General features: G+C 41.8%; 1 protein-coding gene across 1 annotated transcript in view; it reads right to left on the bottom strand.

The window, feature by feature from the left end:
- LOC308385565 (sodium channel protein type 3 subunit alpha-like) overlaps positions 1-23125 on the bottom strand; it is a 268750-nt gene that overhangs the window by 204378 nt on the left and 41247 nt on the right. Inside the window, exons 2-4 of the mRNA XM_080864556.1 lie at positions 6200-6364; positions 5848-5991; positions 3784-3901 (exon numbers count right to left, since the gene is read on the bottom strand). Coding sequence (XP_080720682.1) covers positions 3784-3901; positions 5848-5991; positions 6200-6322 — 385 coding nt within the window. The 5' untranslated portion in view covers positions 6323-6364. The remainder of the gene's footprint in view (positions 1-3783; positions 3902-5847; positions 5992-6199; positions 6365-23125) is intronic.

Here is a 23125-nt window from a genome sequence, read left to right as displayed (position 1 = left end):
TCCTTATGTTTTAGTATTCTTCTGTATTATGACTTCTGATTCTTTTGTTATCTTGTTTTGAATATTATATCCTATGTTTCAATTTATTCTGGTTTAGGGTTTTGTTCTTAGGTTTTGTGTCTTGTGCCCTCGTGTTTAGTGTAGATTTAGTTTGGTGTCAAGTCTGCGTCCTCGTGAATTGTTTCCTGTTTTATTGTGAAGGTCCGTGTCTTATGTGAGTGTATCCTCATTTATTTCCTCTACACGGCTCACCCCGTTAGCCGTGACAATCTGAATGTGAAATCTGAATTTGACCTGATGCAGCCACACTGATGTCACCCACTATAGTTTCTTAAGTCCTGTTGTGAATGCTGGAGTTTTGTATTACTCATATTTCCCATCAATACGAGAGATGGGCGGGTCTTACTGAGAAATCAAGTGCTCATTGGCTGATCCCAGATAATCCTCTTTCCTGAACCTTAAAATAAAATTTATAAAAATGGATTCTTTTTTCCTTCAATATGACCCAAAATGAGCGACTGAGGTGACAAACTGAGCAGTTTACAGAGTTCAAGTCAGGGAAAGGCTTTTGTGTAGACTTTATAGTCTTTCTCCAACTGCAGGCATCGCCCCCTGGTGGCAACTGAAAGAATTCAGTTTTAAAACCCAGAAGCTCCATCTATATTCCTGCTGAAAGCAGCTGAGCCAGAAGCTGACAGTGACGCTCGTCACATAAATGCCCCCTTTTCAGAGTCACTTAGACCTTTTCCTCATGACAGCTTGTAACAAAATCAGGATCAGCTGGGTGTGCACACTCCACAGAGCATGAATGGATGGTAACTGCTCAATTACAACAGGCAGAGCACCTGTGTGGAAACACCTGCATTCATTGTGGGTTTTTTTAAATTCATTAATTTATTCAGATTTTCCTTTAATTTGTCACATGTATATATACGATATGTATATTTCTGATTTTTTCACGACTTCTTAATTTTTAAATCCAGACTACACTCCGGCTTGCCTACAGGTGTTAAGAAACCACAACAAGCAAACATATTAAGAGCTCCTGACAGGCTATAAGTCAAAGGTCAAAGGTCGACACTCCTCCAGGAACAAACTCAGAGATTTGGTCAGCAGAGAGATTATAGTCACAATATTTCTGTGTGTGTGTGTCCCTGTAATGCCTGTATATTCACCTGTGTGCATGTGTGTGCATGTGTGCCACCTTGATGAAGGCTGTGCAGTATTTACTGGCCATGTTTACGGCTCACCAGACAGCTCAAGATGATACCTGGCTCAGAAATACGACCGACAGTACGAGCCCTCTGATTCTGTCTCTCTCTCTCTCTATCTCGCTCTCTCTCACACACACACACACACACACACACACACACACACACACACACACACACACACACACACACACACACACACACACACACACACACACACACACACAGTCAGTTGACATGATCGCTTAATATGCTGTCATTACTGTGCGTGTGCCTGGAGACCGTCCAGCTGTGGGACCCAGTATAAACTCACCACTGGAGGATGTAAAGAGACGTCTGTCTGTCTAAAGCAGCCAAACAACGATTACACCATTAATGTCTCCGACAAATATCTGATGACTATTGGTATGCAGACCTGTAATGTCTTGCATAAATATATTCTGATAAGAGTGATGCTATTTTATGTATTTTTATCAAATAAAAAGTCTTTTTATTTCACATTAATAATTTACATTTGTTTAACTTTTTTCCATAAAACGCTGAACAGTCGCTTTATTTTTGTTTTTCTGCTTCCATTTTTTTACAATGAGAAAAGCTCTAATCTGTGAAATTAAAGAGTTTTGAGCACAGAAATGCAGGAATTGGCCTTTAGCTGAATAGGTCAAGGTATTCACTTTATTCATAAAAGGCATCCCCTGACTGTTTACAGCCAGATCTGATTTGTTAAGAATCAGCTTAACACAGACTTTGTGTAGACCGACCCGTTTAGCCCAGGATCATCTTAGCAGTCTGAAACTAGACGTCACTTTTGGACCAGCTAGCTGGCTTGGCTAGCAAAAAGCATCTGCTTTTAACTGATATTAATGAGGATGGCAGTTTTTAACTAACCTCGCTGAAAAAAAAATCATCTGAACTACCGACAGCAAACACTTGCTTATTTTAACTTTACACATCTGTGAGTTAAGCTAACAGATATTTTAATCGTACGCAACTTTGATTACAGTGAAATATGGAACATTTTTGAAAGCTATGAGAACCTTAGTGCCTTAATTAACAAGATACGTTCACCAACACAACTGGAGTATTCAAATGTGAGCTTTACTCTACTGTCAGGGAAGTATCCACACCACACCATGGGGGTGGCACAGTCCCCCACCTACCACACGCAGCAACCTCCACTCCTTTCAAACATATGATTGGCTGGTGCTGCCACACCAAATGATCCCCTACACCATTACACCAGAGCATGATTAGGACCCTTAGGAATCAGAGTACATTTACTTGAGTATTTTACTGACATTAAATATTTTCTAAGAGAGAAAAATCAAGTGAGTAGTACGGTTGTGTTCACAGTGACTGTTTCCAGAGGAGCTGCCCTCTTCTGGCCAGAGAGAGGAACTTATCGAACTGTTAAATACGTTTCATGTGTTTCCAGTAGGCATGCAGAATAATGAGTTTTGATTTACACTGAAAGCGTGTTAGCATTAGTTCTGCTATCCTTCAACATAACATAAGCTGAGCAGTTAGCATGCCACCCATCACACAGACTTTGTGTACGTTCACCTGTCAGCACAGAGCTGGACCTTTAAACCTTTATCTCTCACCTCTTCAGTTAACATACAGCATCATTAATCAGGCTGTGTGCCAGGCCCACATGCATACACGGTATGTATACGTAGATTTACAGGATCTTGACTTTTTGTGGTGCCAACCAATCAGCACATTCAACGAACACCAGGAAGCTGTCCCCTGTCTTTTATCTTTAAGGACCTTAGATGTACTGCTGTACAGTCAATGCTCACATAACTGCCCTAGCAAATTCTGTAAAAAGCAGGAGCATAATGAATAATTATCATCATCAGTGCAACTGGGATTGTTATTGTGATCAGCTCACGCGTTCTCGTACCTCTAAAATAAGGAAACAATGACAAATCCTAACACTGCTCAACAACCTGAAATCCTATACTACCAATAAATACTCACATATAACAATTAATCATTAAAATCCTTATCTAATTTATCTATTTGTTTGTTTGTGGTGTGACTGGACTTTGTTTAAGAAAAGCAGCAGAGACTAAAACATTACGTTCAAATCTCCTGGAGCCTACATTTCCCATGATGCAACCTTGTCTTAGACCCTCCTGCTCTTTAAACTTGACTTTTAGTTTATATTAATATTTATTTTCTGATTTTAATTTGAATATTTTCTGATAAGAATGAAGCTAAGCTTTTCTAACCCTCTAATCTTTACTTGTGAAACTGCGTGATGGTCTCTTTATACGGGACTGCGTGTTGATGGTTGTGATCAAAATAAAACAGTATCCGAGATATCGCTGCCCCGTCAGTCACAATGAGACGCAGTGAAGCAGACGAAGGCAGAACAACAACCACAACAACTGCTTCTGTTGCCGTCAGGGTGGCCTGGCTTCTCTCACACAGCATCCTTCAGCACACACTGAAAGCACTGGAGGCTCCTCTGTAACTGACCCCTGACCCCCACCCGCAGCCATTTCCTGCAGATCATAAGGCAAGCACAGACAGTAGCAGCAGAGTTTGTGTACTTAAGGATATGAGTGCACGAGGATCTTGATGGCGAGTCTCCGGATAGGGTGGAAGGGGCTGAAGATGTAGAGGGCGGATGTGGCACTGAAACGGAAGATGGCCTTCCCTTTGTTCAGGACTATGAACGTCTGCAGGAGAACCAGACAGAAAAATACATAAATACACAGATTTTATTAATAATGCACTGTGCTGCCAAAAAAGGCACTAAAGCAGTGAACCGGGGAGCCAAGGCCTCCATTTTTATTCCTTAGAATTTATTTCTAAATAATATGGGTGCTGTGTCTTGGGTTTGTGGTTTTAGGGTGGGTAAACTGTTCATCTCTATGGCTTTAAGATTTTTTCATGTATAATCTTTCTGTAAATAATGAAGTGATTAATCTGCTTTAAATTATTTTAGTTCTCTGAAATGTAACAAACCATAAGATCTGATACATGTAGTATTTTCTATAACAGTAGATTTGCAGTTTAGTTTACATAAATTTTGAGAATAGTATGTAGATTGTTCCTGGCAGGCTCTACTGGAGGCTGGCTCCAGGAGTTAGTCAGTCCCAAAGACTGAATAAGACCTGGATGAGCCAGCGTCTGGTTTGGAGATCTGTGGCCAATGCTAACAGTCTTAGCTAGAGAAAAGCATATTGGCTAATTAGTGCTAAATAATGCTACAGCTACATCTACAGCGAGAAAACAGTGGCTGGCAACTGCAGAAAAACCAAAACAATCAAAGCCATGTGGAATAAACGTTTAAGCTAAATGACTTTTAAATCCTTTAAAGCAACTTTCACCAAGACGCCAATAAAGTGGCAACAGGATGAAGTCGGTGTGCTATCAGTGTGTTTCCATCAGTTTGTGATTGAAGGGGGTTAAGTTGGCAAATATACATGCAATCAGTTTGTGATAAAACCATGTTTAACTGTGAAAAACTGGCAAAAATCACAAAACTGTGCGATGTGTTGCAAAATCTTAAAATATACATACAAAAAGCAATTCACATTAGCTACTCACAACCAGAACTTCAGATCTGAGACAGAGGTTATTTTCTGAGCCTCCTCCTGAGGGGCTCAGAAAATAACCAGAACCAACCAATCGAGAACTATTTCAAAGAGATGCATTGCAGATGAGTTGTGCTCATCGGTGCAGATTGACTCCGACCGACTGAAACATGTTAGTCTGTTAGACGGCAGTTATTTCCAAACCTTCGCCAATCTGTCTGAGAGCTTTTCTGTCTCAGAATCAGGAAAAATTCAATGCAATCACTGAAAAATCACCAACTTTTCCCAATCACAGAGAGGATATCGTCCTAGAGCAGGGGTGTCAAACTCAAATACACAGTGGGTCAAAATTCAAAACTGGAACAAAGTCGCGGGCTAACGTTAATATTTATTTAAATATATTTATTCCTCCAGATATAAGAATGAATCTTTTCTTATGGACTCAAACACGTTTAGCTGAAAAACTGAATATGGAAAAAGCAAAGCTTAATACTAAACAATATATATATATTAGCTGTATAATACCAGTAGGCCAGCTCTAATAGTAATTTGGTATGGCTTCGCGGGCCAAATGTAATTAGGCTGCGGGCCAAATTTGGCCCGCGGGCCAAAGTTTGACACCTATGTCCTAGAGTGTCTGCTCCATTGCAGACTAAAAAATAATAGAAATCCACTCACCAAAACCAAAGCACGGACTTCTGGGATGGTTTGTATCTCACATCAACCCACGATATTAATCAGATAACTTATCAAATATAACTAAAAAAAGAATTTAAAAATGGCTTCCACCTGCTTGCTTGTGGAATCGATCGGCTTTGACTAAATATTTTTGGTTACATGAAGTCTGAAGTCAGCTGATTTGTCCTATTTACATGGTCTCCACAATATTACCATGTAAACAGATTTGAGCAATCCAGGACACACACACACACACACACACACACACACACACACACACACACACACACACACACACACACTAGGTAACTCTCCTGTGGTCCTCAGAGAATCTTCCAGGGATCCTCTCCAACAGCGGAGAAGGTACATCCAGAAACACACACACACTTTCTCTCTGGGTGACCTACCCTCTTGTCTTTGAAATAGTATGGGTCGATGTCTTCCAGTGGAACGCCCACCAGATGAGATGGGATGTCAGCGAAGATGCGTGGCAGCTGTTTTCCTGCCTCCAGATCGGGCCGGGGCCGGGGGAGCTCCACGTCGCCCAGGTCCTGACGCACGCACAGACACACAAACCACATCTGAAATATCTCACATCTGTCTGCTTATAACGGCTCACTTCTTTATTTCCACGTTTACCCTCCAGCATCTTGTGCTTGTGTGAGCTGTGTGTGTGTGTGTGTGTGTGTGTGTGTGTGTGTGTGTGTGTGTGTGTGTGTGTGTGTGTGTGTGTGTGTGTGTGTGTTTGTTTTGACGCACCTCCTGGTAGTGTTTGTTGCGTCGGGACTCCTCCTGGGCGATGCGCTGCTCGATGGCCGCCAGGGAGTCCGGCGTGAAGCGCTGAAAGCTCTCTGGTCCCATTGGAAACACACAGCCAGCCATCTTCTCATCCTGATCCTGCTGCTGACTGGCCCAGTATACCAGCTGCGCACACACACACACACACACACACACACACACACACACACACACACACACACACACACACACACACACACACACAGAGGACAGAGGTTAGCTATGAAAAATGACTTCCTACTTTAAACTTCCAGTTTGAACATAGTAATCTAATCTATTCCCACAACCTGCTGAATCAAACCGAACACACTTCAACACACTGTCACCAAAACCCAGCAGAGCTGCTGCTGCTGGAAACTCGTTCATCAAGTCACAGGAAAAAGAAATGCAAAGCATTGTAGCAGTTCAGTAAATCAAAATATAAATCGATCCAGTTGTGCTGTATACGATTATGTTTAAACTTAACAAAATTTAAACCAGTGCATGTTTGCAAACATCAAAAATGTAGAGATGACACACGAAGTATTTCAGATATTTCTGACACATTTCATTGTTGAGTCCTCTCCAAAGTTTACAAAAGCTTTAATGGTTTTAATAATTATAAGCAGCATGGCAGCTTCAACTTTACAGCAGGATTATTATGATGATTGTTATTTTTAGCTTTTACTGCTAATGCTGAAATTAAACCAGAATATGAAATCTGTAGATTGAAAAGTAAATCACGAGCCCAAAATCTGCTGACGTCTCACATATAGTCAGAAAAAAAACAGCTGACTGACCACCAGAACAACATCCTCGTGTTGTGTTATGAATCATAATTTTTCCCAATATTAACCCTTTAAGACCTACCATAGAACCAAGTCCGCCAGAGCTTATATTATAGTTTTACATGCTGTAGTGCCATTTATGGGAGCATTTCAAGTTGCTATACACCAATACAACAATTATAGCCCAAATTTTAATAATATGTCTGCATTAAGTGCATAGTAATTACATAAATTGCAAAAAAGTGCAATAAACTACAAAAAAATTGAAAATCGTTTTTGTTTTTTTAACATATATTTCTAGTTAGAGAAATTTAAGAGGCTTATCCCTCAAAACTGTAAATACAAAAAAGTTGCACAAACTAGACACTTAAAATTTATTTTGAGTGTCTTCATAGTTTTATTTTTGAAATACACCAATTTTTATACACTGCAGGAAAAACGAAAATAAATATTATAATGCAAATTTGCAAAAAAGCAGCATATGCATCAAAATAAACTATTTCCAGCAGTGCAATATGAGTCCTCAGCATCCCAGAAACGACACAGAAAGTCATAAAGTCAAAGGTAACTTTTAAAAACACCAGTATAGGCCCTGAGGCCCTGATGGTAAAAAACTACATTTTCGCAAAATGACGTCACTTCCGGTTTCGGGCAGGACATGGCGGACATGCGATAGTTCGCGCTGACGTCTATTCCAACGTAGGAAGTGTTATGAACAGCTGATCGGATCAGCAAAGCGTGTTTCTGGAATATTATGTTTTTGTTGCTGCAAGTGCTTTTTATGCAGTTTTTTCAAAGCTATATGTGGAAGGAAACCGTGACCGAGGACAAGCTGATGGCATAAGATGTAAGTACAACTCCTCCGGTTTCATATGCAAAAAAAATTATTGCGCTAGCTCACGTGGTTGCAGAGCTACCGGGATTTAAAAATAGTTACACAAAACGGAGCGTGCCCGCTCTGACCGGCTTTAAAGGGTTAACGACTATGAATCTCAGAGCAGCTGTTTGTAAAGAAGTCACTGAGCATGCTCAACATCCAGCTTACTGTGTTTGCCACTGTGGGATTAATCACTTTAGTTTTGACATAATTTTATTTTCACATCTGTCCATTTCAGCTTCACTTTAAAAAAAATCATTGGTGACATTTGCAAAGCATAAACTTGCCGAGCACATTACAATTAAGGACTATAACGCTGTAACTTCCATATTTTATGGTAATAGAGCTGCGAAATGCGTCAGTGCTGATGCAGAGGCTTTAGTAAAGAAGTCAAATAAAAGCGGCCTCCCTCTTTAGGTCAAAACTGATGATAGAAAACACTTGTTGAGTATATTTTGAATCCTCGAGTCATGAGCTGACGAGCGTTTGATTTGAGTGCCAGGAGTGTCTATGGGCATCGGGACAGAGCTGTGATTGAACGGCCTCGTCGCTCGCAGGATGATTACGTCCTCTGAGACGGCGTTCTGCCACTCAGGACAACCCCAGCTTCACCTCGCTCATCATTCAGCGGCCGCTCGGGCCCTTTGAAAGGGCAGCAATCAGCCTGAAAAACTCTCCACGATCGACTCCAACCTGATGAAGCTCAATCACACCTGCCCCCCCTCCCACTCTGCCTGACACCTCTGCGATGTCAACAGCTGCACAAGGTGTTTTACAAATAACCAGATGACACTACTGCATGGAACACCGAGTCAACAGGAGCACAATTTTCGATTTTGATCCGTTTTACATATTTAGTCCAGGTAAGACAATCACACTGCTCATTTTTCCTTTTCTACATGATGGTGGCCTGTTTCCATGAAGATACAATCCCAGTTTGGGATGGAAGAACCGGACTGGTCTGCACAGAGCGCCAACCTCAGCTCTATCAAACACACCAACTGATGGCTGAACAAAGGCACCAGACCTCATTAACAGGCTGCATGGAGGCGAATCCTCGATGAAGAGGAAAGCAAGCCAGAGTCCAATCCCCTCTCCATCAATCAATAAATCAATCAAATACTTTATTGATCCCTGATGGAGCCATTCACGGCAAGCAAGGACAGCATCACATTAAACAATTAACTCACAGACAGCACACAGACGAAGCTAATTTACACTTTAGATTGAGAAGCAGCAGCGCTCTTAGGGACGTTATTTCATTCCTTCATCACTGCAGAGAAGAAGCCACGCATGTTTTACAGTAATATGTAAAATAATTAAAGCTAAATATCATTACGCAGTCAACAAAGGAGGAAGCATTACATAAATATAGATAAGTATCCTCCTTTCTGATCCAGAGGAGTCTGCAGGTCTGCCAACCTCTACTTGTTATTGGTCACAGGGGGAAAGGACCCAAACAAAGGACACAGGATGCCAGAGCCAGGTTTTAATCTCTATTACAATCCTGCCTGTTAATGATTAATGAAAACAAGATAATCAGGACTGCTCCATGTAGCTACCACACAGGTCTTATTGCACACATCTGCACCCACACACACAGCTGCCCTTTCCAAGGGACGCGCCACAAGTCTCGGCCTATCTCCCAGACAAACTCCAGCATTTATGATTTTTGCCATAACTGAGCTCCCCTATGGGAGGAAAACATATTAAAACAGAGAAAAGAAACATCAGATTTAGACTGAAGAAAGTCAGTGAGGCAAAAAAAAAGGGGGAAAGAGGGAAAAAACAAAGAAGACAAAGTCCTTGAAATAGACATAACGTAGGACTGAATGATGAAAAATGTGTAACAGGAATATATAACATGAAAACTCTCTTTGGCTCTTTTGAGCTTTTAAAAGAGTCTGTTCAGGCAATAGCATCCATGTGATTGGTGAAACGAAATCTTTGGGTTTCTCTTTTCGCCCTTCATCCACCTCACCAACTTATTTGAAGTGTACATTTGTATTTGCTCCTCCTTTTTTTTTCCAGCCATACACCCATTAAAAGTATGTTTAATAAAACAGATCAAATCCATCTTGTTTATAGTTTAGTTGTAAGCTGAAACAAGTGCAGTGAAGTCTGCACGAGTCCACCAGGCCTGCCCAGGGGCTAATGTGCAGGTTGGAGAGGACTGTTTCCTGCAAGAAGGTCACTGTGGTGCAGTTAATATTGAAAGGAAGCTAAAGACAAGAAAACACACTCAGAAAGCATGCTATTTGTGTGGTGTTTTGTTTCCATGTATAGAGTCCGATAATTATGGGAAGTTGAGATAATGAAGTGCAGACCAACAATGGTCTCATTAAACTCAGAAACGGGGCAATCGAGTATAGGGTTACACTGAAGGAGAGAAAGAGAGAGACTGACTATAGGATTACACTGAGAGTTTCAAGAGAGCAAGACTGACAAAGTGTGAGTGTGTAACAGGTCTGTGTGTGTGTGTGTGTGTGTGTGTGTGTGTGTGTGTGTGTGTGTGTGTGTGTGTGTGTGTGTGTGTGTGTGTGTCCAGACCATCTGCCTTGGATCCTAATTGAATGATTAGACAGCCCTCGTTTTTCAACCCTTCATGCATTTATTCTTCACAGCTCCCAAATCTGATTTCTGAAGAGAGAGAGAGAGTGTGTGTGTGTGTGTGTGTGTGTGCATTCACGTGTGTGTGTCCACATCAAAGGAAGATCTAGCTCTGTTTTCCATTCTTATCAAAAGCTGTCATCCACTCAGTCTCTCTCTCACACACGTGCCCCAACTACAGTAGTTCCCGATGAGCTGCTTGGTCCTGGTTTCCATTTGACTCCATCACTTGGTCACGTACACGTTTATTGGCATCATGAGATTTGTTGGCCCTCCCAGCTGAAACAATAAAATTCCCCAAGTTGAGTTAGGAAAGATCAGCGACACTGAAAGATGACAAAAAGGCTGGAAAAGCAAATAAATCTTAAGTTTTTCTTCTCAAACAGGTCTCACAAGAAAACCAGAAATCATCAAGAAAAAGGTCCCAAAGTTGTCTCATGTTCATGGAGGCAATTGAATCCTTTTTATTCGTCACAGTCAGCAGGAATTTGTAAGAAATCTGTTTGTATAAGAAGTAACTTTTGTGTCTGCAGGAGCCTTGTTGTACAGACAAAGCAGGGACACGCTACAATGGAAACCCAAACCAGCTTTTTCTAAACCTAACACTCATATTCATTGTCCTTGAATATTTACAGGAAAACAGTGATGCATTTCAAAGTTAGAGGAATACTGTTGACCAGACCACAGGAATTGGCAGCCAGTAACTCCATGAAGAACCTTAACCCACACAAGCCACAACCTTAACCCTTTAAGACCTACCATAGAACCAAGGCCGCCAGAGCTTTAGGGAGCATTTCAAGTTGCTATACATTAATACAACTGTTATAGCCCACATTTTAATAATATGCATGCATTAAGTCCATAATAACGACATAAATTGCAAAAAAGTGCAATAAACTACAAAAAACATTGAAAATCGTTTTTGTTTTGTTTTTTACATATATTTCTACTTGGAAAATTTTAAGAGGTTTATCCCTCAAAACTTTAAATTTAACTTTAACTTTAAAAAGTTGCAAAAAATAGTTTACAACAAGAGGAAATTTATTTTGAGTGTTTTCATAGTTTTATTTTTGAGATACACCAATTTTTATATACTGCAGGAAAAGAAAAACAGTCTTATGATGCAAATTTGCAAAGAAAACAGCATGTGCATCAAAATAAACTATTTTAACTAAGCATCCCAGAAACTATTCAGAAAAGCATAAAGTCAAACATGACTTATAAAAACACCAGTATAGGCTTCTAAGGCCTACAAGTAAAAAACGACATTTCCGCAAAATGACGTCACTTCCGGTTTCGGGCAGGTAATGGCGGACATGTGATCGTTCGCGCTGACGTCTATTCCAACGTAGGAAGTGTTATGAACAGCTGATCGGATCGGCAAAGTATGTTTCTGGAATATTATGTTTTTGTTCCTGCAAGCGCTTTTTATGCAGCTTTTGCAAAGCCATGCGTGGAAGGAAACCGTGACCGAGGACAAGCTGATGGCATTAGATGTAAGTACAACTCCTCAGGTTTAATAGGCAAAAAAAATTATTGCACTAGCATATGTGGTTCCGGTTCTACAGGGATTTAAAAATAGTTACGCAAAACGGAGCGTGTCTGCTCCGATCGGCTTTAAAAGGTTAAATACATACATACAAACAGCTTGAGTGTCCACCATCCATAAACCCTCAGCTAAAGCAATGTGGGGCAAGCAAATCAGTGTCTTTGTTTACAGGGCTTAACCTTCAAGCCTACCCTAACCTAAGCGAGATAAGATGGAGCTCTGCAGTAATACAAGTCTACCAGACCAACGTGGCGAAGAGCAAGTCGATCTCAGTTCTGGTCATTAGCTCACAGTAGTGACCAAAAAACGAGAATGTGATTCGGCTGTAGTGGAGCTAATTTATGCCAAAAAGGCCCTGATGATTGTGTCCACACATCTAATAAGGATATATCCTGGCAACTTTCTCTTGGAGGAAGGAAGTCCTGTTGTAGACCAAGAGTTTCATGGAGGGATCAGCTGACTGCTTGGTGTATCATGTTGCAATCAGGATGAATTATAAAACACATCTTGGGAAGAAAAGATTTGAATGGTATAATTAACTTGCTACCTCTACAGCCTAATTCCAGATCAGCCATAAAAGATGGATGGATTTCACTTTAGCTCCTCTCTCTTTGACCAGCAGGCTGTGGGGGCTTATTTGCCTGAGATAACAGTATGGCAGATACCCTCTTTCTATGCCATCAGCTCCATTAGAAGAAATAGCTGCTCTAAACTGAGCAGTTAGAGAAGGATGACCGCTGAGTTCTTGGTTCACTATACATTGACCTCAATATTTAAAATTCTGGCCATGTTTGATATGAGCATCCACTACTGGAACAGAAAATACATACACATTAAATAAGGTAAATGCTGCCAGGGCCAGATTAAATGTCTACAGTCTGAATCGTGTCTGAAAAAACACGATGCATGCCTACAATCTCACTGCATTCAGCCTGTAATCTTATCTCGGACACCTCACTGTCAGCTCCTAATTTTAACCACGTTGTGAATGAAAGCTGTCAGACGCATGTGTTTTATGAATGATTCATAACTCTAAATTACATCAAAGAGGCCTAAAATGTTCCGCTCCCTGAGTCACACAGCTTTCTGAGGACCTTTTAAGACCACAAGATTGTTTCCAGCAACCTTCTGACAAACTCCTACATTTATTGTACCTAATTTATAATCAGAGGAACATTCAGCTCTGAAATTACCAGCCAGGAGAACCATTACAACACAGTGACTGGTCACACTTGACTTTTAGTACATTTTAGTAATGGTGCCTAAGAAGCAAAGACCAAATACCGCTTCCGTCTGACATTTAAATGCATTATAATGTTCTTTACTCTTTGATTTCTATTTTGTCGTCTCATCTATTTCAGCACCCTGTTACACCTTTTTTTACCATTGTCTTTTCATTAACAACTTCCTGTTTGACTTCTTCATAGTCGTGGACCTGCCTATACCCTTTCCCTTCTGTCTGTTTTCCTTTACTACCTCCTCCCATGTCCTTTCACGTTCTGGAAAAAGATGCAGGGTGCACGGGCATGAGACACAGATGAGCCAACACAGTAAAAGTCCTACAAGCTGATCTTCTGATCTTTCAAGGCTTCTGGCCATTTTTCAAGGCACTTCTCTCAAAGAATGCTCTAATTGGCATCACCTGAAAATATTTCTTCAGAGTCAGACAGAGTCATATATTTAATGTTACCCTTCTTTCAGACACTAATCAGCCTCCATACTGCTTCCAGCAGCTTCAGGCTAAACCACAATGAACTGCTACAAACTTCAAATGGCTGAACAGATGATTACAGATCCGTTGCTCTGCAGAGCTTCAACTGTGTTTCGTGCTTTTAATTATGTTCCCTGCACATTGTGTTTTTGCATTGTTGTTTACTACTAATTCTTTTGCAGCTCCTCACTACAGCAAGACCTTAAGGTTTCAGGAAATGCTGAACCAACTAATGCTTAATGCCGATACTGCATGCTGCAATCCCCTTAATAAGTGATGACGTGTCGGCCGTGTGTTGGATGAGGCTCTCATCCTGTTAGCACGCTGCAGTGCGGACCTTAACCTTAAGGTCAGGACTTTTTCGTAGCAAGAAATCGTGCACCAACGTGTTAAGGACTAATCTCGTCCTATGGTTGGATAATCTCTGACGTTATTTTGGCTTCAATTTGGTTGATTTTCAGTATTTTACATCATGGAACCTGATAGCACATTATATGTCAACCAGTCTGACTTTACCACTGCCTATGCTGACTATACTGCTGTTTGGAGGGTTGGTAAAGTCTTTCAGTCTCCTGAGTGTTTTTTTTAGGAATCATCAGTCAGAATTTGGAACATCATCTTTAGATTGAGACTAGCTATCTGACCACCTTCGTAAATACTCTTTTTCATGGATGCCTTGATGTTAAACTTTATTGCAATCATGATTTGTTTTTTTTAACTGTCAGTGGTGCCACAGAGTTTTGTTGCTTTTGGAAAAGAAAGGAGCATTTGGATCTAGAAATGTTATCCACTTAAGAGGTGAATAACGCAACAAAGATCGCTTTTCTTATGCTAATAATAATTAACATATTTCCTACTGGGGACAGCTGGGCTGTGTTGGTGGGTTTCCTCCAACAATTAAAAGTCATCCTCCTCTGCAAAGTCAGTAAGTCTAGAAAATTGCTAAATATATGTGCACATAGAACATGAAAATAACAAAAATGCTTCCCTTTAAAGTCAGTTTTTGTATCCTTATTTTAAGTTTCAGTATTATCACCAGACATTTAAACCTCTGTGAGCCAAAAACCACAAAGTAACTTGGAGAGTACAACCACAGCAACAAGCTGTTTCACCTCTGAAGCTAGACTGAGGACTGCCCATTAGCATTCGGCTGCCTTGCTCAAGAACAATCTGAGGCTTTAATTCTGCACAACATGAAACAACAGCAGAGGTTTTTTTACTACAGACACCAAAAGTGAAGATGTTATGAAACAGGAAGACGGGGGAGACTGGATGAATTTCTGGGTCACCACGCCAACACAGACAACCAAACAAGTGTCGCCCTCAGGAAGGACACACACACACACACACACGCACACACACACACACACACACACACACACACACACACACACACACAAACGCATGCAAATATGCACGAGGAAAGTCACATTCAAGCACAAACATGCAAACAAGCTTCACAACTTTTACATTAGGGCTGAAACATTGGTTAATAAACCTGCAGCTACAAAAAACACCTCCAGTTTATTTCCTACATATTCATCAATCAGACCATTATAAATAATTATAAATGCAAAGCAGAGGCTTTATGAACAATCTTAAATTGGAAAGTCGCTTTATTTGAGTAGATCCTTTTCTGAAACCATCACAGACACCATTAACTACATTTACTGCTAGTAAATTCAGATCAGATAGGTTGCTGTTAGTCAACTTTGATGTCCTTAAACTCACTGTATCTCCTTTTTGTTTCAAAAATAATATTTCAGATAAATAATCCAAACCCTAGCAGCTGCCTGATCACGTCTTGTTACCTCAGAGTCTGTGGTGAAGACCTGGGGATGAGCATGATGGCACATTCTCAGGGTAAATCACCAAAGCTGAAACAGTGGGTGAAAATAGTGACTGAAACGATGTCAGTGGTGCTCTAAAATTATTCAAAATAAACAATGAAACTATTACTACACACAGCAAATAATCAATGAAGAAGAAACCGAATGAAGAAACTCAAAAAGTGAGCTTCAGATGATCCAACACCATTAAATTTAAAGTCCTTCCTGCTGAATGAGCAGGAGCATCAGGTCATGTGCCATCTTCCATCTCACCAACCAACCAGCTTATTCAAGTGGTTCAGCTGGTTTGAGTTTTTTCCTGTTAAAAGGGAGTTCTTCCTCCACACTGTCGCCAAGTTCATACTGCAGAGAATCATTTGATTTTAAGGGTTCTCTTTAATATTGGAGAGGCTTCACTTTACAACATGAAGCTATTTGAGGCTCCTTGAGGTGGAACTGAAATGAACACACTTATTGAAACAGCAGCCATAGTGTCACGACCCTGGGTCTCATGACCAAGTGTTTTGAGTTTTAGTTTATTTTGATGTTTATAGTATATGGTTAAGCTCATTAGTTTTTCTAGTTCATTTGTTATTCGATTCCCCTTGTGTCTTCCAACCCCTGTTAAGCCCTTCATGTGTTTCATGTCTGTGTCTTACGTTGTCAAGTTCAGGTTGTCATGTCTGTGTCTCATTATGTTTCCTGTTTTATTTTGAAGGGGTCCTGTGTTCCTATGTTTAATGTTTTTAGTTTTACTCCACCTCTCGTGACGTCGTTATGTTCATGTGTTCAGCTGTTTCCCCGTGTGTTCCCACTTCCCTCATTAGTCTCCTGTGTGTATTTAGTCCGTGTGTTTTCAGTCGTTCCTGACAAGGAAAAACTGCTGCTGCTACAGAAAACTGTAAAGCTTAAAAATGACACATGCATGAAGAAAATGACATCTGTCCAGCTGTGGCCTGTTCACTGACGGACATCAGACCAGTAAATAAAGTGGAGAACCCTTAGAGTTAAGTTAGCACTGTAGTGTATGTGGATGTGGAGGGCCCGGGGTTAAAGGGACGACCTTTAACAACACAGTCATAGCTCCACTGTTACTGTGGAACAAAGCAATAATAATGAACAATGATTAAAAATGTTGTGTACTGATGATGATGACATTCTTTATTTCATTCAAGAATATTTAAGTCGACTTGCTTGATTTTATTTCAGTAATGGTCACTAGTCTCATCTCCAAAGTGAGTTTCTAAGGTTATTTTTACACACTACTGCAGGACACCGTTTTGGTTTTTTATCTGCAGTTTACAGACGTCCCCTAAACACATCACACACACAGTTTTAGCAGCGAATGTGAGCTCTTTAAACCGTGGCCCTGCAGACGGCAGCTTTCCCGAGAAGCACTCATCCAAACAGCACGGCTGAAGTCGTTTGTGACAGGAAACCAAAGACAATGAATAAATAAAGCAAAGTAAAACATGTTGACCTGTCGTGTTAAGAAGCAGTTTTCAAATTTCTTTCGTAAGTTTGAGCACCGCATCCAGCTCCAACACTCAAGCACAGGACAAGAAACCAACAAGATCAAAGAAAATGTTCTGCATGGTGAAGCTAGTTTTTTCATAAAAAGGTGAGGGACACATTCGGTCACGCCTGCTGCATGAAGACACACACCTGTGCTGTTCTATGACATCACACAAGTCTGCTAAAGACACAGTGACGTGCAGAGTCGGCTGAAAACAACAGAATGCTCCTTTAGTGAGTTTCTCCTCCTTATTTCCATTTTTCAGGCATTCATCAGCCGTGTGTGTGTGTGTGTGTGTGTGTGTGTGTGTGTGTGTGTGTGTGTGTGTGTGTGTGTGTGTGTGTGTGTGTGTGTGTGTATTCACTGGGCTTAGGTGAATGCATATTCTGTCCTCCTTTATTTCCATACCATTTCAGCTATTCATCAGATACAGTAGCTGCCTCTGTGCGCCCCCTGCTGTGTGTGTGTGTGTGTGTGTGTGTGTGTGTGTGTGTGTGTGTGTGTGTGTGTGTGTGTGTGTGTGTGTGTGTGTGTGTGTGTGTGTGTAGAAAGGCCGCACGCTTGGTTTGCTCTTTTCTCCTTCGAGCGTTTCTTCCAACCTCTGGCAAGCTACAAACTCTGTATCTGTGCAGCGTCTCCACATCCTGTCTGAAGCCTGTTTGTGGAATAAGGTCAAACTAAAACACCAAAACAAAAAGATGTCTGTTCTTTACAGAAACGTAAATTAAATACTCAGACTGAGATGTTATTGTGGCCAGAGACGTGCTCATTTCGAGGGGTGCGCTCCTGCTGCCGGAGTACGGAGGCTCGTTAGTGACAAAACTACACAGACTCCCGCGCTGTGAACAAACAGTGGATGGAGATTATGAAGCATTCATGGACAGATTATTTAGGAGGGTGAAGGCTGAGTTTAGACTGCAAGTGTGCGTCTGGATTCGGGCTCACCGTCGTGTCGGTGCTGCTTATTCTCAGCTTTGTCAGTTTATAAACATTGCATGCAAACTCCAACTGGGAGCAGCCGAGCAAACTCCGCAGGAATTCACCTGGAAGTGAAGCTTCATCTTCTGCTAACTAACATGAAGCTACTCCAGTGCAGAGCGGCTTCACCTTGTCTGGACGCTCCGTTGCTTGTACAGAAACGGGCTAACCTCCCTCCTGGGAAGTACTAAAGTTTGTAAGTGTTTCTTAAGTGTTTTCAAACCGGAGCTGTCAGGATATCAGTTTGTACAACATCACTGTTAATGTTAGTTCAAAGAATAATTTATTATGATGTTGTCACCACATTCCAGGATTTATGGAGAAAAAAGACAAAATGATCCCGGCCTCCTGGATGTCACATCAGACAACAACACTCTCCAACCTTTCCAGAGTTTGGCAGAGGTCCTGGTCCCAGCTGATGTTCTGTTCCAAACACTTAACGGGTTTCCTCTCGCAGGGAAGCATGTCTTGCTTGATCTTCAGTGAGATGGATAGCGAGGACCAGATCGTTCTCATCCTCCAGAACATTGTTGGTGTCTTTTGTTGTAGCCCTCCACACTGTTTCTCCTTTTCTTTCCAGCCCATACCTCCACCTCCTCCACCTGCTCCCTACTCCCACTTCAGATCACAGTGTCGTCTGCAAACGAGTCCATAAAAGTCCATATAGACTCCTGCCTGACCTCATCTGTCAGCCTGTCCATCACCACTGCAGACAAGAAGAGGCTCAGAGCAGATCCCTGATGTAATCCCGCCTCCACTTTGAATCCATTTGTCCCTCCAACCGCACACCTCACCATGTCCTGCACCACCCTCACATACTTCTCTCTCACTACTGAATTCCTCATTCAGTAATAAACTGCAGGGATGACTTACTGTCATTTTTAACAAGAAGCTGAATGTATGCCAAAATATTTTAGTATTTTTAGAAGAAGAACATAAAAAGATCAAGTCATTTGTGCTTCTACATTTAATGGTATAAATGCCTTCATCAGTTTACACCATTAATCACGTTTCTGTGATGTTTGATTGGCAGGAATCCTGCTTTAAACACACCTAAACAGCCACAGTGCTAATGTTGTGTTTCTAATTCATAAAAAAGGGACAAAGTTAAAGTAACTCAGAACAAATGGACACTGGCTGAATTTGTATCACTTCAGGATGCTTCTCCGGATCTTCCCTTGCAGGTTAACTACAATTTTGACTCTGTTTTTGTATTTTTGTCTTAACACACCCTCCATACAGCACAGACGAGGCTGAAGGAGAGCAGCTCAGAGCACGTGTGGCAGCACTCAGGACCAATCCCATCAGCTCTGTTGGCTCGGCTCTGAAAGCAGAGCGTCCTGTCACAGCTCGGTGATGGAGAGCGAAAACTCCCACAGAAAAACCTCTACTGAGAGGACGCCGCCGTCCAGGAGCAGCAGCAGTGAATATGCAGCACCTTCAATTCAATTAGCCTGAGAGGAGGAAACGCATTTTGTCACCGTGCCGCTGCTGCGATCGCAGCGGAGCTGCTGCCCGGCACAGGGAATGATTCACTGACGTTGGGCAGAACGCCAAGCCAAGCTGGCAGAGGACCACTGGGACCGTTTGGGGTGGGTGGTAAAGATGAGGGGGGTGACCCTGACATGCGGCCGCTTCCGTGTGTCATGTCAGAGCTGCGTGTTGGATGACAGTCCCTCACACCTCTACACACACTTAAAATCCACCTTCCAGTGTTTGCGCTTCAGACGCACGCACCTCGGCTCGGTGGTGTCGCCATCATAACATAAACTGTGCTTTTGATTATGCGCCCTTTCGTATTTTCATATTTCAGGCCATTTGTGGAACCCTGTCTCCTGAAAATTACATTCATGCAGGACCTTTTTTAATGAATTAAGTGCTACATTTATGTATCACATATCACACTGCTGGCCATTGTGATGTTGGCTTGTGTCCTAGGGATTCAGTTGCTACGTGCTTTGGCTAATAAAGTACAATGTGGAGCCTCTGCAGACTTTTCTGTATTAAAGAAGGAAGGAAAAAAATCTCAAAGTGCTGCTAGCTCCTGGAAGCAACAGACAGGAGGAGCTAAACAATGGATGTAGAAATAGTTTCTGCTGGTCAAACAGTAAAAACTGATGTAAACAATATTATGTGCTTAAAGAAAAATCCTCATTTCTCAGATTGTCTCACATTCAACTAAAAATAAAACAGTCAAAACTTTTGTTTCTCTAAACAACGATGATCCAGCAACGCAGGTAAAGAGGCTGTTTGGAAAACATTGAATCCGAGCTAAACTGTGAGTCCGGTCTGCAAAGAACACAACAAATGTGCTCAGTCTTTCCACAGCGACCTGTGAATGCAACACCGTCGGCCTGCAAATGGATTATTATATAAACTCCACTTCCTCCAGTTTCTGATCCGGAGAGCTGTGATCTTGTCTTTTTAAAAAACGGGGCTCTGCTCTCTCTTCTATTCTCTTCTATCAGACAGTTTGGCCCTAAATTGGCTTCCTGCGTCCCGCCCGTCAGAGGGAGTTGGATCAGTCTGCTGCTGAAGGTGCTTTTCTGTTTCTCGGTGGGGTTGACTGATTGTCCCTGACTGCCAGTAGTTGGTTCATTGTGCTTTGTTGTTGCTTGGGCTGCAGACAGTCCTGGCCCTCGCCTCCACACTGAGCCAACCTGACTCATTAGTTTAGCAAGTCCTCCGGCCTCGCCGGCTCGGACGCCGATGACTTCATTATAGAAGCTGTGCGCTGGCCGGCGCAGAGCTCTCGACGTGTTAGCATCAAGTCCGTCCTGCTGTTTGTTACCTGTCGCTCTTCACGGTCGTCTGCAGTGTTCACACAGGGTGCTTAATCCTTTCAGAATCAAAGAAGGCCGGCCTAAACTGTTTCAAACCCCTGACTCAAACATTACTTACAAAATGTGCACCAGAACCATTTTCATCCTTCCTTGTCTCCTCCATCACTGCTGCCTCTGCCACGATTTCTTAACTGCTTATTTGCCCTCCCTTCTTACCTTCATTCCTTTTTCCTCATCTTACTGCCTCCTTTTTTCTTATTCTTTCATTCTTTCTTATTCTTCTTTCATCCTCCCTCTATCTTTCCATCATCCTGTCTCCTACCTTCCTTTTTCTCTTTTTATCCTTCCTCCTTCATCTGTCCTTGTTTTTCTCTTTTTGTATCCTCTTCCATTCCTTAAATATTTTCATCTATCAACCTTAAACTGTCATTCTTCCCCTTTTTCTTCCTTCCATCCATACTTTATCTATCCCTAACCTTCTATCGTTACTTCCCTTCTTTCCTCTCCTACCCTCCCTTGTGTTTTCTAATTTGTTTCTTCCTTTTATCCATTCATTATTTAGCTTTCCCTGTTTTTCTCTTTCCCTTTCTTATTCTTCTTTCCTTTGTTGGCTCATTGTCTCTCTTCTTATTTATTCCTCCCTGCATTTATACTCCATCCATTCATCTTTCTCCCTTTCTTTTCTAATTACTTCTGTCATTCCTGTTTCTTTCCTTAACACTGCTTTACCTCCTTTCTTGCTTCCTTCTAATACTAGCGCATATATAACTCCACTACTGTGGAGTCCGCAGCTGGAGATGGCGGTCGATGCTCCGCACATTGCTCCAACCGATAGTGCGGCCCTCAGTGCTATGATGGGGTGGGAGTCGGAGTTATATTTACCACGGTATGAGAGACTCCTTGGAAAAGCAGCTGAAAGATATTAAGGACTGCTATGACAGGAAACATGTAGTACTGGCTTGATAGCAGGAAATGAACTTTCAAAATAAGAGCCAGAGGATCACAAATGAGGTGCTGTTCTGTCAGAGAGATAAAAAGGGAAATGCTTTGGTGAATCACCAAATGTACTCTGGCAGCTGTTAATAAATCCAGCCTGGCCCACCCATGTGAAGCGTGTGTGGGAAACTCTGCACAAGACACCTCAGAGTCCCGCCTCGGCTCACGGCTGCTCCTGCCGTGCGATATTACAGGAGGCTGTAATGGGCGATCAGTGGTTTTGGTGACATTAGGCACACAGGCTGCGTGTACTTGAATCAAGGTGTGTTTGTGCAGACCAATCACATCATATCATAATTTCTATATTAGTTCCCGCCACTGTCTCAGTTAAGTGTCTCCTCTGAGTGTGTCCGTGGTTATTAACACACAATGACGGAGCGCTGGTATCAGTTCATGTTCTGGTCAAGGTCGTATCGAAGATAAAGCTGTTATAGGTGTCGTCAAATCCCCATCAGACGGTAAAGGACCGCACTCGACCCTCCGAACTAAAAAGCAGCCATTCAATGCCTCGCAAAGCTAAAATTCATTTACGCACACACACACACACTTTTCTCATTTCTGATTCCTTTGGCTTGTTTCCTTCCTTCAGTCCTTGTTTCCTTTATATTTCTTCACATCCTCTTGTCCTTCATTGGTTTCTTCCTCCCTTTGTGCTGTTGTTTCCTTTCGTGTTTCATTTTTCCCTCCCTGCAGCTGTAGTCCGATCTTCCTTCCTTCTTTCCATCATAACTTCCTCTGTTGTTTGTTGGTTCCCTTTTAAGTCTTCCTTTCCATCTTTTCCACATTTTCTTTATTTCGTCTGTTTTTCTGATTATCTCCTATGCTTCCTTCCTTTTCCTCTTCCTCCATTCCTTAGTTCTTGTCCTACCTTTTCTTAATTTTCTCTGTCCGTCCTATTTTTCATTCTTTGCTCCTTCACTCCTTCTACCTCATTTCCTGTTTTTCATCCCTCCCTTTTCCTGTCCTTCATTTTCTCTTTTCTCTTCTTATCTTTATCCCTTCTTTCTTTCCATCCTCCTCTCCTCCCTCCCTTCCTTACTGTTATCTCCCCTCCCTTCCTTCCTTGCTTGCTTCATTCTTCCATCTCCTCTTCATTGTCTCCTCCTTTCCTCATCCTTTCCTTTCTTTCAACCAAATCTCTCCTTCCTTGCTTGCTTCGTCTCCCCTCTTTTCTTTTTCTCTTTTTTCCCTCCCTGCTGCCTTCTCATCAGTCCTTCTTTCTCCCTTTCTTCTTTCCTTCTCCCTTCTTTTTTCTCTCCCTTACTCCCTTG

The sequence above is a fragment of the Rhamphochromis sp. 'chilingali' genome (assembly GCF_963969265.1).
Source record: "Rhamphochromis sp. 'chilingali' genome assembly, chromosome: 18".
Taxonomy (NCBI): Eukaryota; Metazoa; Chordata; class Actinopteri; order Cichliformes; family Cichlidae; genus Rhamphochromis; species Rhamphochromis sp. 'chilingali'.
Note: the sequence above shows the minus strand (reverse complement) of the source record. Positions and strands in the feature narration are given on the sequence as shown.